Source organism: Carcharodon carcharias, chromosome 5 (assembly GCF_017639515.1).
Source record: "Carcharodon carcharias isolate sCarCar2 chromosome 5, sCarCar2.pri, whole genome shotgun sequence".
Lineage (NCBI taxonomy): Eukaryota > Metazoa > Chordata > Chondrichthyes > Lamniformes > Lamnidae > Carcharodon > Carcharodon carcharias.
In genome coordinates this window covers 173,637,030-173,653,027 of record NC_054471.1, presented here as the reverse complement: position 1 = coordinate 173,653,027, position 15,998 = coordinate 173,637,030, and the positions used below count along the sequence as shown (strand labels likewise).

At 40.4% G+C, this 15,998-nt stretch overlaps 1 protein-coding gene across 5 annotated transcripts in view; it reads right to left on the bottom strand.

Annotated features, from left to right (window-relative positions):
• Nucleotides 1-2,452: 2,452 nt before the first annotated feature.
• Nucleotides 2,453-15,998, bottom strand: part of lpin1a (lipin 1a) — an 80,383-nt gene continuing 66,837 nt past the window's right edge. For 4 of the 5 annotated variants that reach the window (XM_041188273.1, XM_041188272.1, XM_041188275.1 and 1 more), the window contains 5 exons: nt 15,894-15,980; nt 13,126-13,278; nt 12,441-12,555; nt 9,559-9,662; nt 2,453-4,599 (listed from right to left, as the gene is read on the bottom strand). In XM_041188273.1, coding sequence (XP_041044207.1) covers nt 4,440-4,599; nt 9,559-9,662; nt 12,441-12,555; nt 13,126-13,278; nt 15,894-15,980 — 619 coding nt within the window. In that variant the 3' untranslated portion in view covers nt 2,453-4,439. Of the gene's footprint in view, nt 4,600-9,554; nt 9,663-12,440; nt 12,556-13,125; nt 13,279-15,893; nt 15,981-15,998 lie in introns of those variants that run through there. The other variant, XM_041188276.1, reaches the window with a different exon arrangement.

The window sequence follows — 15,998 nt, the reverse complement described above, 5'->3', positions numbered from 1 at the left end:
GCTTTCCTCCTCAATCCATTGGACTTCAGTTTGCTAGCACATATCTATGGAGGGGCAGGCAGGAAAGTGGAGCGAAGGCCACAATCGGATCAGATATAATCTTATGAATGGGGAAGCAGGCTCAAGGAGCCAAATGGCCTACTCCTGCTCCTATTTCTTATGAACTTATAAGGCATGTCAGGGGTGTGATGGAATACTCTCCATTTGCCTTGAGTGCAGCTCCAGCAACACTCAAGGAGCTTGACACTATCCATTAGGAATGTACTGTCTGAAAGCATTGTGGAGGTAATTGAGGTATTCCCATGCTGATAATGTCCAGGCTGCTGAATCTTTAATTTTAATTAAAGTTAAGTTCCACCGGCTGCCGTGGTGGAGTTTGAAACAATATCCCAGAGCATTAGCCTGGCTCTCTGGTATATCAGTCCAGTATCATAGTCCCTTCAGAGCAATCCCAAGTTGTTTGGATGAGATGCTCTAAGAATCTATCCTTGACACTCCCCTCTCCCTTGTCTTTATTTTGAAACCATCATCAACACACACAAGGCCGGAGTTTGGAGGTACCATGGTCCCTGCTTCCACGTCTAACATGTCACAGGGGAAAGCCTGCCCACAAATCAGGCAGCTACCCCCATACCACCACCCACACCCCCCCACCCCCCCACCCCACCCCGCCAAGGTAATTTCCAATGCTGAGGGTGGCGTTAATTTCTTTCAGGCAAGACTTCCACCATCATCTCAGGAGCAAGTTGATTAGCTGGCAGCTCCATAGTCTCAGCAGTTCTAGCTGGGAGCGATGGCCAATGCCGGGACTACAGGTAGTTCCATCACACTGAGGAGCCCAGGTCTAAGTCTGGAGTTGGAGGTCTCATCGAAGGGAGTTGGAGGGCTAGGTTCAAGAAGCCAGGGGGAAGTGCCTCCAGTGGGCCCTGGAAATCCACAGAGCAGGTCCCCCTGGCCCTTTGCAATGACACTAACCCGTGCAGCTAAAGCTGCCAGGCTTCCTGCATGGCATAGGCCTCCCCCATCTCAGGAATGAAAATGAGGCCCTTAACAGGCCACATAAGAGTGTCAATAGGATCAAGGGCAGGCAGGCCACCCGACACCTTCCCTGCTGCTGTTTAACTCCAGAGGGGTCAGGGGAGGATGAGTAAGCAGCAGGAAGTCCACCTGCTGGATTTTACTTCCCCCGCTCCCCACCCAAGAGTGCAAAATCCAGCCCATAGGGCCAACTCGAAGATGTCCGTCAACAACATCCAGCTCTTCCTCACCGCTCTCGATTCTTTTCGTACTTCAATACTGTCAGGCTTGTTTGTCCAACATCCAATCTAAACAACAAGGATAATTTTCCCCAGCTATACATTGGAAAAAACAAAATTACCATCTTAGAACCCCACCCAAGACACCTCACCATTGCTAACAACGCCACCACTTCCCTGACCACTGTCTTATTCTAAACCAGACTCAGAATTATGGTCAACCCAAGCAGAGTTTCTAACCCCACATTCCTTCTGCCTACTTCCATCTCCGTATCACTTTCCTCTGTCCACATATCAGTTTTATCAGCTGCTGAAGCTCATTAATGCTTTGATCACCACCAGACGCAATTACTCCAGCGCTCTCCACCAGCTTCCCCATCTTCCCGATTCTGAGATCTTCAGTCCATCTAAAATTCTTTGGCCTGTATCCGATCCTGCAACAATTCCTACCCAATCATCCAAGTTCGTACTGTCCTACACTGGCTTCTGGTTCCCCAAAGGCTCAAATTTAAAATTTATTTAAATTACAGGTAGAGTATCCTTTATCTGTAAATCCAAAAACCAAACATTCATAAACTGCACTTTTTTTGAACCTCATTGACCTATAGCGTGGCAAGTCCCACATGACCCAACCAACATGAACATTGCCAGCCACGCCTGACCTTTAGCATGGGAAAGTCTGGTTGATAGAGGTCTCCAGGTACCCTGTGTTTATGATTTAATGGCACCTCTTATTTTTCTAGCCATTTTTACTTTAAACTAGATTTAGGCTATTGTAATGCAAGTAGGCCTAGTCCTATACACAGTATCCAAAACAGAATTATCTGAAATCCAAAATGCAATCAGCCTCGAGGATTTCAGATAACGGATACTCCCCTGTACTTCAAGTCCTCACTCCACGCTATTTCAACCCCCTCTGAACTCTTCCATTCTTCCGATTTTGTTTCTTGTACATCCCTCCCTACCCTTTGCTTATCATTGGAACCCCAGTCTAAACAATCCTCTGCCTTTCCACCACCTTCTCCTTGAAGAAACTCGTTAAAATGTATATCTTTGACTATTGATCAACTCTCCTAATTCATCATCTATGGCTCAGTGTCCATTTTTCCTTAAACTTCCAGGACATTTTTCTACATATAAAGGTTACTGTTAAATATAGGGGTGCTGTAGAACCAGTGGTAGACACAGTCTTGTACATTTTAATATTTTGATTTTATTGACAGTCTTATCTACATGATGTAACATTATTTTACCTACAGTAACAATGCAATTCATTACACAGTGGTTGTCTGATAATTGTACTAGTTGTAACAAAACATAACAGATTTGAAAACAAAACTTCAATTGTCTATCTTTCATAGAAAGAAAATACTCTTTACATATGCTCTGGGCCTGATTTTCCCCCATTTTATTTACAGCTAAAGAGAAAAAGGCATGCACCACAGGAATGACACTTTCCAAGTTTGTGACCATGGTATCAGAAAATGAAAGTTAAAATACAAAATATTCAATTATGGATGCATTGTACTTCTGCTTTACAGAGCTCATTTTTGTTGACTCATTTTACATCTCCCCTCCTCAATGAGATGAGTTAGTACTACCCCTGAATTAAAGTTTAAAGGGTTTTTGTGTGGAAATAATACATTTAAGTGGAAGAAACTCATTTAATTTTACATTGTCTATTGAGATACAAGATTTTCCTTTCTAGGTAAATAATATCTTAAAATGTTTCTTTGCACACAGCTGAAGCCATTTCCAGATTTGTAAAATTTACATTTGGATTGTTGGACATATACTGGACCCAGATGGTTGGAGGAGCTTGATGCAGTTCATCCTCCAAATGCCACATTGCAGCCCTTGGCTTGGGTCAGGGAGCACAAAAGCTGCACAAAAGGGCAGTAATCCCAAATTACTAAAACATGCAACAAGCCTGCAATCCAACTGTACTGATAGAAGTGGCACCTGCAGCCTTACATCGAAGGGAAAATATTGATTTTATAGCCTAAAGTGCAGGAATATGCTCAGCAGCTCTGGCAGCATCTGAGGAGAGAGATAATGTTTCAGATCGATGACCTTTAAATCAGAACTCATCAATCTAAAGCATTAACCCTGTTACCCTCTCCACAGACGCTGCCTGACCTGCTGAGCATTTTCAGCTTTTTCATTTGTATTCCAGATTTCCAGCACCCACAGTATTTTGCTTTTGGAAAATATAGGCTGTGTTCCAACTATTATACGGAATATAAAAACATCTATGGGGAAAAAATATATAAGAATTGACATCAGTAACATAAGCTATTTACTATCTCATCTCCAGAAAATTAAAGCAATTATTAGAAGGTACAATAATTGGATTCATTAATTAAAAACCCTGCCCCCTCAGAGCAATGTCTAGATCAAATAATAGTTTACAGTCTTAATAATGCATCAGTAATCTCTTGGTAGCTTAGTGAGCAAATACGCAGGCCAGGGACGTGTGTATATGTACATATATATATATATATATATATATATATATCAATTAGCTTCAGTGTTCTCTAGTTAGGGAAATGTGTCCGAGGTTTTTGCACTTGATCGTCAACCATCCGCTGAGATGCAAAGACGGAGATGCTGTGAACGCACGCAAATAGCAGCCGCAAAACTTTAGCCCAGCAGGAGTTACTGCCCTTGTGAGAGAAAAAGGTGTGGAAGTGTGTGGGAGAAAAATATCTGGTGGAGACTAGTGATTAAGCTACTTTAGCCTTTGAAAGTGCAGTGTTTACTGGGGCATTATGCAAGCTGCATCGAGAGCAACTCGAACTTTAATCAATGCATATCATAAATAGTAATCCATTTGTTGAAGAAAAAATTAATGAATCTGGTTGAAGATCACAAAATGAGCGTTTAGGAGCAGACAATGATCTTGAAGTAGCTGTGGTAACAACTTGGAACATGCGTACAGAAAATGTGAACAACAAAAGTTGTTTCTTTCCCCCCAAGAAATCTAGTGCTCAAAATGCAACACACCTTTATTAAGTGACTTCACTCTTAACCTGTATCAAAATCCTTACATAAAGGACAGTTGGAGTAAAATGCTCAGCGATAGGATAGCAGCTTTCCTACATTACTTTCAGCTTACAACAATGAGCAATGGCTGCTAGCACTTAAAAGGAATAAAAATCATTTTACAATGTGCAGTAGTGTTTAATCCTGATATACTTTAAGGTCTTGATTTTCCACTGTTGGCAGCTGCTCTCTCCAGAATGTGAACTGACTGTAGGTATCTGAACAAGGGAAGTCGGAGGAATGCTCTCTCTTTAGCAGAGGGAACACATGATCAACTATTTCGCTCAGCCTTACGTAACTGGAAAAAGAAAAAATATATTTTTATATAACCTAATTACACCATCATATTAAAACATTTAGGTGTTGTAAGCAGAAAATTTAGTGTCTTGTTTCTCTGTACATGCTTCCAAAAGTAGTATATTATAAATCAGTTTATGTAGCATGTGCCTCAGTAAGACCATGTGCAGGTTATGCCTCTGTTCTGAGAATTACGGGTGTTGGGTGGTAAAAAGGTAAAGTCAAAAATGACAGTCAGTCAAGATTTTCCTGGTCTGTTCTGTGGTGCATTTTCATTTGGCTATCCCATCTCCTGGTAGCCCCAATACCATATACAAGTTGGATTCCAAATGAGGAACATTAGTCCCAACCTTGAAAGCCTAGCTGTGAAGAATGCAGTTTTGAGTTGGCAATTAGCATTGCATCCTATTCTTTTCTGATCCAATGGTGACTCTGTCAACCAACACACCAATGTTTTATTCAGATGAGAGTATTAGACTGATTAATGTTTATAGGGGATGGCGTGTCAAAATCCAGTATTAATGTTTGCTACTCTCAAGGGATCAGTGCTTACTCAAATATGAAGCTTAAACTTAATTACAGTAGAATGAATATTTGCTAAAGACGTAGGTTGAGTTCTACCATTTCATTCTGATGAATATTTTGATGATATTTAAATTAAAAATATGTATTCGTACCCGAGAATTTATGAATATCTAGAAATTAAACAATTATTATCCAGTCATAGGTGGAGGTTGGTGAAAAGGATCAAGCACCAGGAAGATCAGACTATAATGGGATGACCAACAGCTGTGTATATTAAGAATATTACATTTATAAAATATCCTAGATGTGCCTTCATTCCATATTTTGCTTCCACAAAGTATTTACAGCTTAGAAATAGGTCATTTGGCCCAATAGATCTATGTCAGTGTTTATATATATGAGCCGCATTTCTAGTCCTTCTTCATCTAAACCCAATGCCACATCCTTCTTTTCCTTTCTACCTCATGTGCTTATCTAAATTCACCTTAAAAGCCTCACTTCATACTTAAAAAAATCCAACTTCCAAACTCTTGTACAGGCCATAAAATAGTTCTCAGTCCCTGATCAGGAAGCACTGACCAATTGTACATTTTTTAAATCTTATGATGCAGTTACTTTAAATACAAATTCACACTCACTATTCAGAATGACTTCGTTCTGAGACAATGTGAGGCGGAGCAAATTGCAACTTCAGAAATCACAATTTTAAAATAGAGAAGCCATGATTTAAATGTTGGCTTTGAAACACAAGCTATAAATATGTTCCTGCTTGTGCTTAATTTGTCTGGTGCCATTTTACCCATGTATCATCTTTTATCAGTGTCTAGCTAACTCTATGCTTTCGCCTTCAGTTGAAAGAATGGGATTATCTGGGCTGTAGATTTGCTCCATCTCAACAGACGGAGATGTATTTAGCAGGATAAAATAAGTCACTTCTAATTTTTTGCTGTTAGATCTCTTTTTGCTGAGAAGCTCAATATCTAAAGGGCTCAGCAAAGCTCACCCACAGAGGATAGTTGAGCATAAATACAGTTGAAACTGCAAATTGATTTGGGCCCTTTACATGAAAGCTCAAATATGATCTTTATATACTTGGACTTTATTTTGAATTTGGTACCAGAGCATGCACTTTTGCACTATTTAGATTTTAAACAGCATTTGCATATATATATATATATATATATATATATATATAAAAATATATTTATATATATATATAAATATATATATATATACACACACACACACACACATACACTATCTTTATAATGTTAATGGATTTATGTATTGATAGAGAATTTGTTGGAATGTATATTCAGAAAAAGGCATAGGGAGTATTTTGTACATATATAAAAAGATTTGTTTGATCTGTATAGACTGTGTGCTGGGATGGAGGGCAGGATTATATTTACAGTTAAAACACTCACCAACATGGAGTATCAGGAGGAGTATTAGGGAATAGGTGCATATTTTACAATGGGGTTCTGGTGGCTCCTTTCACGTGAAAAGGAGTATTTACCAGAATATCCGATTGCCGACTTTCCATCTATTAATTTCAATTGCTGGAAATCAAGTGATCCGTGAGTCTACCCTTCCACCACCACCCCAGCCCCACAAACCCCACAATTGTTCAATCAGCGCTCCTGCCATACAAAGCTGATCACTAGGAATATCACATTCCTAAATATGTCACTTTAGAAGATGTGTTTTCTTTCATAGGGATGGATTATTCCCATGTTTGTTACATAAGGTGTCATGTGAGTGACAAGCTTAATGTGCGTGAGCAATCTGGTGAGGACTGGCACATCTGAGTTAAATGGTGGGAACAAATGGAACAGGAGAAGAGGAAGGAATACAGACAGTATTGATAGGAGTGACCACCGCACATTTGTTGTGGAGACGAAGTCCCGCCTTCATATTGAGGATACCCTCCATCGTGTTGTGTGGCACTATCACAAGCTAAATGGGATAGATTTTGAACAGGTCCAGCAAATCCAGACTGGGCATCCATGAGGCGCTGTGAGTCATCAGCAGAACTGGATTTGAACACAGCCTGTAACCTCATCGTCCAGCATATCCCCCACTCTACCACTACATCAAGCCAGAGGTTTAGCACTGGTTCAATGAAGAGCGCAGGAGGCCATGCCAGGAGCAGCACCAGGCATACCTAAAAATGAGGTGTCAACCTGGTGAAGCTATAAAGCAGGACTACTCGCTGCTTATGCTGTTTGGCATACAAATGATGGACAGAGCTAACCAATCCCACAACCAACAGATCAGATCTAAGTTCTGCAGTCTTGCCACATCCAGCCATGAATGGTGGTGGATAATTACACAACTCACTGGAGGAGGAGGCTCCACAAATATCCCCATCCTCAACGGAGGAGGAGCCTAGCACACCAGTGCAGAAGATAAGGCTGAAGCATTTGCTACAATCTTCAGCCAGAAATGTCAAGTGGATAATCCATCTCGGCCTTCTTCAGAGATCCCCAGTATCACAGATGCCAGTCTTCAGTCAATCCGATTCATTCCACGTGATATCAAGGAACAGCTAAAGGCACTGGATGCTGCAAAGGGTATAGGTCCTGACAATATTCCAGCAATAGTACTGAAGACTTGTGCTTCTGAACTTGCCGTGCCACTAGCCAAGCTGTTCCAGTACAGATACAACACTGGCTATGTGGAAAATTGTCCAGGTATGTCCTGCACACAAAACACAGGACAAATCCAACCTGGCCAATTACCACCCTATCAGTCTACTTGTGATCATCAGTAAAGTAATGGAAGGGGTCATCAACAGTGCTGTCAAGCAGCACTTGCTTAGCAATAACCTGCTCACTGACGCCCAGTTTGGGTTCCACCAGGGCCACTCAGCTCCTGACCTCATTATAGCCTTGGTTCAAACATGGACAAAAGAGCTAACTCCAGGAGGTGAGATGAGAGTGACTGCCCCTGATATCAAGGCCTCATTTAACAAAGTGTGGCATCAAGGAGCCCTAGCAAAATGAGTCAATGGGAATCAGGGGGGAAACTATCCACTGGTTGGAGTCATACCTAGCACAAAGGAAGATGGCTGCGGCTGTTGGAGGTCAGTCACCTTAGCTCCAGGACATCACTGCAGGAGTTCCTCAGGGTAGTGTCCCTAGGCTAAACCATCTTCAGCTGCTTCAGCAATGACCTTCCTTCCATCATAAGGTCAGAAGTGGGGACGTTCGCTGATGATTGCGCAATGTTCAGCACCATTCGCGACTCCTCAGATACTTAAGCCACCCATGTTCAAATACAGCAAGACCTGGACAATATCCAGGCTTAGGCTGACAAGTGGGAAATAATGTTCATGCCACACAAGTGTCAGGCAATGACTATCCCCAACAAGAGAGATTCCAACCATCACCCCTTGATGTTCAATGGCATTATCATCGCTGAATTCCTCACTATCAACATCCTGGGGGTTACCATTGACCAGAAACTGAACCGGACTAGCCATATAAATACTGTAGCTACAAGAACAGATCAGAGGCTAGGAATCATGCAACAAGTAACTCACTTCCTGACTCCACAAAGCCTGTCCACCATCTACAAGATACAAGTCAGGAGTGTGAGGGAATACTCCCCACTTGCCTGGATGAGTACAACACTCAAGAAGCTTGACACCATCCAGGACAAAACAGCCCGCTTGATTGGCACCACATCCACAAACATTCACTCCCTCCACCACCGATGCACAGTAGCAGCAGTGTGTACCATCTACAAGATGCACTGCAGGAATTCACCAAGGATCCTGAGACAGCACCGTCCAAACCCACAGCCTCTACCATCTGGAAGGACAAGGGCAGCAGACACTTGGGAACACCACCACCTGGAAGTGCCTCTCCAAGTCACTCACCATCCTGACTTGGAAATATATCGCCGTTCCTTCACTGTCGCTGGGTCAATATCCTGGAACTCCCTCCCTAACAGCACTGTGGGTGTACCCACACCATATGGAGTACAGCAGTTCAAGAAGGCAGCTCACCACCAACTTCTCAAGGGCAACTAGGGATGGGCAATAAATGCTGACCCAGCCAGCGAAGCCCACATCCCATGAATGAATAAAAAAGAAAGAAAGAGTGAGCATGGAGTGGGAAACAGGAGTTTGCACAGGAGTTATGACAGATGGCAGGGAGTGAGAAAAGGCAAGGTCACTCAGGGTGGCAAGAGGCAGAAGAAGTGGAGAGTAGTATGACATAGGAGAGATCTGAGAAAGGCATGCTGCTTAGTGAGTCCAGTGAGAATGTAGAAACAAGTGCTTATGAAAAGATAGGCAAAATAATATATTTCTTGGTGCTTGAATGTAAAGAACCTAAATGCTATATGCAAAATATTTGAAGTAATCAACAATTTATTTAAAACACAACTTGTCTCTAATAAATTAAAGAAAGGAATATTCACTCACGATGATACGTTCGTCTTTGCATGCTCTTGTATTAATTCACCTTTGGGATTGACCGTAAAAATTCTATTTATTGGGACACCAACTTGTTTATAAGAGTAAACATCCTGTGGAGAGGGGGAAATAAAAAAGTGTTTATAGTCTTACATCATTTTGTAGCGCTTTCCTTACATTTCTATGATACAGTTCTATTGCTGCAGATTGAATGTTTCTGATGATTTGTCACACGCTTGGAAAGTGAGTAATTCAGAATGCAGTTTGTAGGAAAAATTATAATACAAATGGATAACTAAATGGTCATAAAAAACTGAGGTGTTAAATACTTGACAGCAAGTATTAAAAACAGCCCTAACAAAATCACATATTTCCAAAAAACTATTCACCATGATGATGCGTTGAGGGAATTTCCTCAGAATTGAGAATAGACAGGCACAGAGGAGGTTTCTCGAGTACAAGTCGAGAAAGCTCCTGATTTCCTGCAATGCCAGCTGTTCTGACTCTTATTGGAGTTCTCCTGTGTCCCTGCTGTGACTTTTGTTCTGAGAGGAAGCTAAGGCTGATAGTGACAAGTCAGTTCCAAACAGCCAGAACTGCCTGGCACACCCACACATGGAACACAACTTCTGCTACAGCCATGCTTCTGTCATGAGAGAGAGAAGTAAAGCAAGAGGGAGAGAGTGAGGAGTGTGCGCACGCACAAGCGTATTTCAATGTTTTAAAAAATAGGCGAACAACATTTCTCCCCGGAATCAGTCTCACCCACCATTCTTGCCGTGTAAGTATTTAAGAGAAAAGAAACAACTGTATTTTGAGATGCTGGGATTCCCTAAGGAGTGCTGCAAAAAACTGGTTGAAGTGGCTAATTTTATACATGGTTAACAAATGTTAAATCTGTTTTTAACCTTGCAAAGGAAGCTGCAAAAAAAATAGTTTAACACTGTCTTGCAACACAAAAGAGCTTATCACTAGAGCATATTCTCTATTACAAGCAAAATATTGATATGGAAATTAAAGAATCTATTGCAAAATGTTGGAAAAGGCACCACATAAAAAAAGGGCCGGAAATCAAATTTTCAGCATCGCTGTTTGCAGAAAGTGGGGCGGGGGGGTGGGGGGGTTGGCGGCGGTGATGGTGGAGAGGGTGGTGTGCAGTGGTGGGTGCTGTGGCAGGGGGGCGGGGGGGAAGGGACATAAGTATCCCTAGAAATTGAATCTTATATCTTCAGCACAAATATTCACCTTCAGAAATTTCTAAATCCACCACTTGCGTGTTGTTAATATAAAAATAAACAGACACCCAAAATAAATCAATGTTCACTCAAATGTAGTACTCAAAACAAAGATAACTTCCTCATTTAAATAAGTAACAAAATAGAAAATAGACATCGTCTTGAGAACAGAAACAGAAGAGATAAAACATGGCACGTGGACCAAGAAGTGTCTTACTGCAATGCCAGCAGTTATACTGGATCACACTGTGCCCTCCAGTTTAGTAGGGCATTTTTTTGCATTTCACTAGCACTTAGGAAATTATTTCTTGAGCAAAGTAGCTAGGCAGCAACTCCAGGAGATGAATCTAACATCATTCAAACACCACTTGAGTTTATTGGGGAAGATTAGGAGGAGTAGAAAACTACACAGTATCTGCATTGCCAAATGGGACAAGGTAATCGGGAAGAAAAATATGAGGCATCTCTGAGCAATTAACACAAGGTTATATCTTTTGAGAGCTACAAGATGAGAGTGGAGGGTTAGAGATGGGAAAGGAGGAACTTAAAAAAACAACAGATCAAAATGTTACGACAACTAATGATTGAGGCTTTCAAAGTGAAGGAGATGGCTGTGTGATGGGGAGTTTATTCAGAGGATGAGGGAAATGAGTTGGGCAGATATAACAGAGGAGACAGATGATAACTGATACTATCGCGTACTCAGTTTATTCATCATTAATCACCTGTTCAACATTATTCCTGAGGACTAGGATAACCTCAGGACCCTTCTCTTTGCTAGATTTGCAGAGCTTCCCTCACCCTTTGCTATTCTGCTGTCATCATTTACAACCCCTATACTTATTATCACTTCCTTTTTCCTTGCACGATCTTCACTTTTGCCATTTAATCACTCCCAATCTCCCTATCACCTGACCTCTTCCTTCTATTCTTTCTGTTCACCCGTTTCCCTCCCATCCTTTTCCCTAACTCTAACTTGCTTAAAAGTGGGTCACCTCAAACATCTCCCAGTCTTAGTGAAAAGTCACAGAGCAGAATCGGCAACATTTTCTCTCTCCACACACGCTGTCTGACTTGCTGGGCGTTTCCAAAATTTTCTGTCTCTTCCACCATTCCATTTCTGTTAATTCTATGCCATGCAATTCACCATTTATATCTTACAAAGGTTTTATTTCATGCATTGTATAAAACAAATTTGAATAGATGATTATTCTAATGCCTTATAATTGTTAAGTTGCAGAATTTTAAAATAATTAAAATATTTCACTCAAAATTACATGTCTAACATAACCCATTTCAGGAGACATTTGAATTTTTGCATGCGTACTTAAGAGCTCATGCAGTAAAAAAGACTAGTCATTCTGTACAACTCATTCCTCCAAATTACTGTACCAAGAACTAAAATTGCTGGAGTAAAGTCAGAATAACTTACAAACACAAAGCAAGAGAGAGAGCTCTACCCAACATAAAAACTTAAGTATCTTTGAAATAAAATCTCTCTCACACACACAATTTCTCCTAAATTTACCAGGCTTATTGCTATGCTTTTATAAAGCATTGCACCTTTAATTTATATGGCTCTTCTGTTTGGTTACTGCCATACAATCTGACATGCTTCACAGTGTTTGTGGTTCAGCGGATGGAGGTTTGACTTACATTAGATCGGTTTCCAAAAGCAGCATAGAAGGGCTCTTTATTCGGGTAAAAGAGGTTCCTGATGTCTGTTAGGCATTGGATCTTAAACTTTTCTGGCTTCTTTTCAATTACCTCTCTGAAATGAAAAATGATCAATGAGTATACTAGGGATAATAATTTAGGGACACACATGAAACAGAATTATAATTGTGAAGGATCAGAGTGGAAGTTTGGCCATTAAAAGTTGGTTTTGGACAAAATAAAAAAAAACTTACAACAATCAAAACTTTAATAATCAAAAAGTTGCACTGAGTCGCCTCTTGCATTTTAACATTTGGCTTCTGTACAACAGGTAAGAATTTTAATGGAATTAATGCATCTAATTAAGAACAACATTCAACCATTTACAGGTTAACAAACCTAAATCTATTCAGCTTCAGCGATCAGTCTTCTAGCACTCAAATTAAATTTGAAGGGGGAAAGTAAGCTGTTCAGTCTGAACTGATATTAATAGCAGATACTATGGCAGCAATAACAACACCCACTTGCAATCTTTTCAATACTAGTTAGGAAGAGGTTAAATATGGTCTTCTCATGGGGCCTTGATTCTCTTCATAGTCACTGCAATCGCTGAAAAGATCTATTTTACCTTAAGAATGCAACTGAAAAACAGGACATTAATTAAAAACAATAAGAGGAACCTTACCTGTGCAATGCTGAGAACACACTACTGGGACACAGTAACAAAGGGCCTTTCGGCAACACTGTTCCCTTTTCATTAACCCAGTGCAAATATCCACGAGTCATGTGAGCCATCCCAATAGCACGTGCTGAGCAATACAGGAACTTGTAGCCATTTCTGCAAATGAATTTAAAATATTTTTAGCACTCAAATGATTATACAGTCAGCCATTGTGTTTTGTTGATCTTCATTCATGACCTGGGAAACTAAGGAATTTGATAGGGAAATGCAAAACAAGAGGACACGATCTTAAAATCATTTAGAAGTGAAATCAGAAGCAATTTATGACAAAGGGTAGTGGAAATCTGGAATTTGCTCACTTAAATGCTATGGACGCTGGTCAATTGAAACTTTTAGAACTAAGATTGATAGATTTTTGTTCAGCAAAGATATTAAGGGTTACAGAACCAAGTTGGGTAAATGGAGTTAAGAAATAGATAACTCAGGGGGGAATTATCCTTGATGCCCTGGCCAATATTTATCCCTCAGTTATCATTAAAAAAGTATCAGATCATTGTCAAGTGGGAGCTTGTTACGTGCAAGTCGGCTGCCAAGTTTCCTACATTAGAACAGTGACTACGCTTAAAATGTACTTCACTGGCTGTAAAACACTTTGAAATGTCAGCAGGTCTGCAAGTCATTGTATAAACGCAAGTCAACCCTTTCTTTTGGAATTCCATTACGTGAAATGCCACAAACCTCAACTCAGTTCCAAGAATTGATAGTATCCCAAACTCCAACTGATGTTCATTTGGCAAAATCATATTTGAGCAGGCATTAACGAGATGAACAAGTTACAAGAATATAGCAGCGTTCCTGAGGCTGGGTTTTCAGCCTGTTTCATACCTATGTGAACAATGCATTTCTCTCAAGAATTGCTCCTCAAATGTTTTATTAATTTCACTGAGATTATATGACTGTAACTCAATACATGATGTGCACTTTCCAGCCAATCCCACATGTAATGCAGCGCTCATGTCACTAAAATTCTGTCATTATAATTTATTCTCTACATAAGGCTATGGTAGGGAAATTTTGATATATTTACTTAACTATTCACTTTATTTACAAGGCCAAAATTCAATGTTCAAAAACATCTTGACCCAAGGTCACCACAACAAGAATTAAATAATCATCTTTGTTCCTGGTATCCAAATATTTCCTCACTTACGACCCACACAAACCATTCTAATTTCCTGCTCTATGTTTTGATTAAAGAATGTCTGTCTATCTTGAGAGATAATTTAATACAGAAAGTACAAAATGCAATTAAACGTTTTATTTTCACTATTGCCATCATTCACCATGAAGAATTCAAACTAAGGAAAGCTTTTTTTTAAACAGGGAATGGAGTCAAGTTACTTAGGAACACATACCATCTAGTGTATTAAATGCAGCATTATTACAGAACTCTTTCCTGCTCTCTCTCCACTTACAGGAGATGCTGATACTTGCTGCAATATGGCTCCAGACATTGCAGGCCCCTCATGTGTCAGGGCACTCAGAGCTCATATTGTAAACATACATATACACACACAAACACACGTGGATGCAGATGCACGCACGCGTATTAAGTATTCTAAACATTCCGTTTTCTTTTCTCTCACACATCAGATCACATCAGTTGCAGCATAAATAACAGGCCAGAACTTGCTATCAAAAGAATGATAAAACTAAAGGCACTCACCATTATTTAAGCTTGCGTGAGCACACACAGATACATCTGTGTGATTTATCCATGTATACACACGTGGATACATCCCGGTGTATATGCATGCAAGAGCAACTCAGCTAGTCCAACTCCCCCACCTTTTCCCTGTGGCTCTACAATTTTCCAGTTCATAATTATCCAAATCCCTTTTGAAAGCCATGATTCAATCCGCCTCGATTACACTCTCAGCTCGTGCGTACCAGATCTTAAAATGCATAAAAAAGATTTTTCTCAAATTGCCTTTGATTCTTTCCTTTAAGTCTGTCCTCTGGTTCTCGGCCCTTCCACGATTGGGAACATTTGGCCCTAACTACTCTGTCCAGACCCTTCAGGATTTTGAGCCTCTATCAAGTGTCCTCTCAACCAAGGAGAACAGCCCCAGCTTCTCCAATCCATCCACGTAACTGAAGTTTCTCATGCCTGGAATCACTCTCATTTCCAGAATTGGACACAATGCTTCAGCGTAAGGCAAAGCAGTGTTTCATGAAAGGCTCACTATAACCTCCATGCTTTTGTACTCCAAGCCTCTATTTATAAAACCCAGGATCCCATATGCCTCATTAACCACTTTCTCAACCTGCAATGCACACATACCCCCAGCTTCCTTTGCTCCTGCATTCCCTTTAGAATTGTATCCTTTATTTTACATTCCCCCTTCTTGTTCTTCCTCCCAAAATGTATCACTTCACACTTTCCTTGCACTACATTTAATCAGTCATGTGTCCAACCATGTAACCAGCCTATGTCTTCCTGAAGACAATCACAAACCTCCTCACAGCTTACAAAACAAAGTTTTATGTCATCTGTTAATTTTGAAACTGCACCCTGTACACCCAAATCCATTTCATTAATATAGAAGAAAAGCAGTGGTCATGTATGTAGTATTTAGATGCTTCAATGATCAGTACTGGTATTTTCTGTGATAGCCTGCATGGATTATAAACAGATAAAAAACAAACAAATACACTGGAAGGTCCAAGAAACAATTTGCAGAATCTGTAAAAGTAACTACGAAACTTACTGGCTAACTTTGTGATATAGTTTTGCGATGCCTTGATGCGTCCAATCCTTACCAAGCGTAGGTAAAATGTGACCCAAGGCATCAGATCTGTACAAGTATAAAACG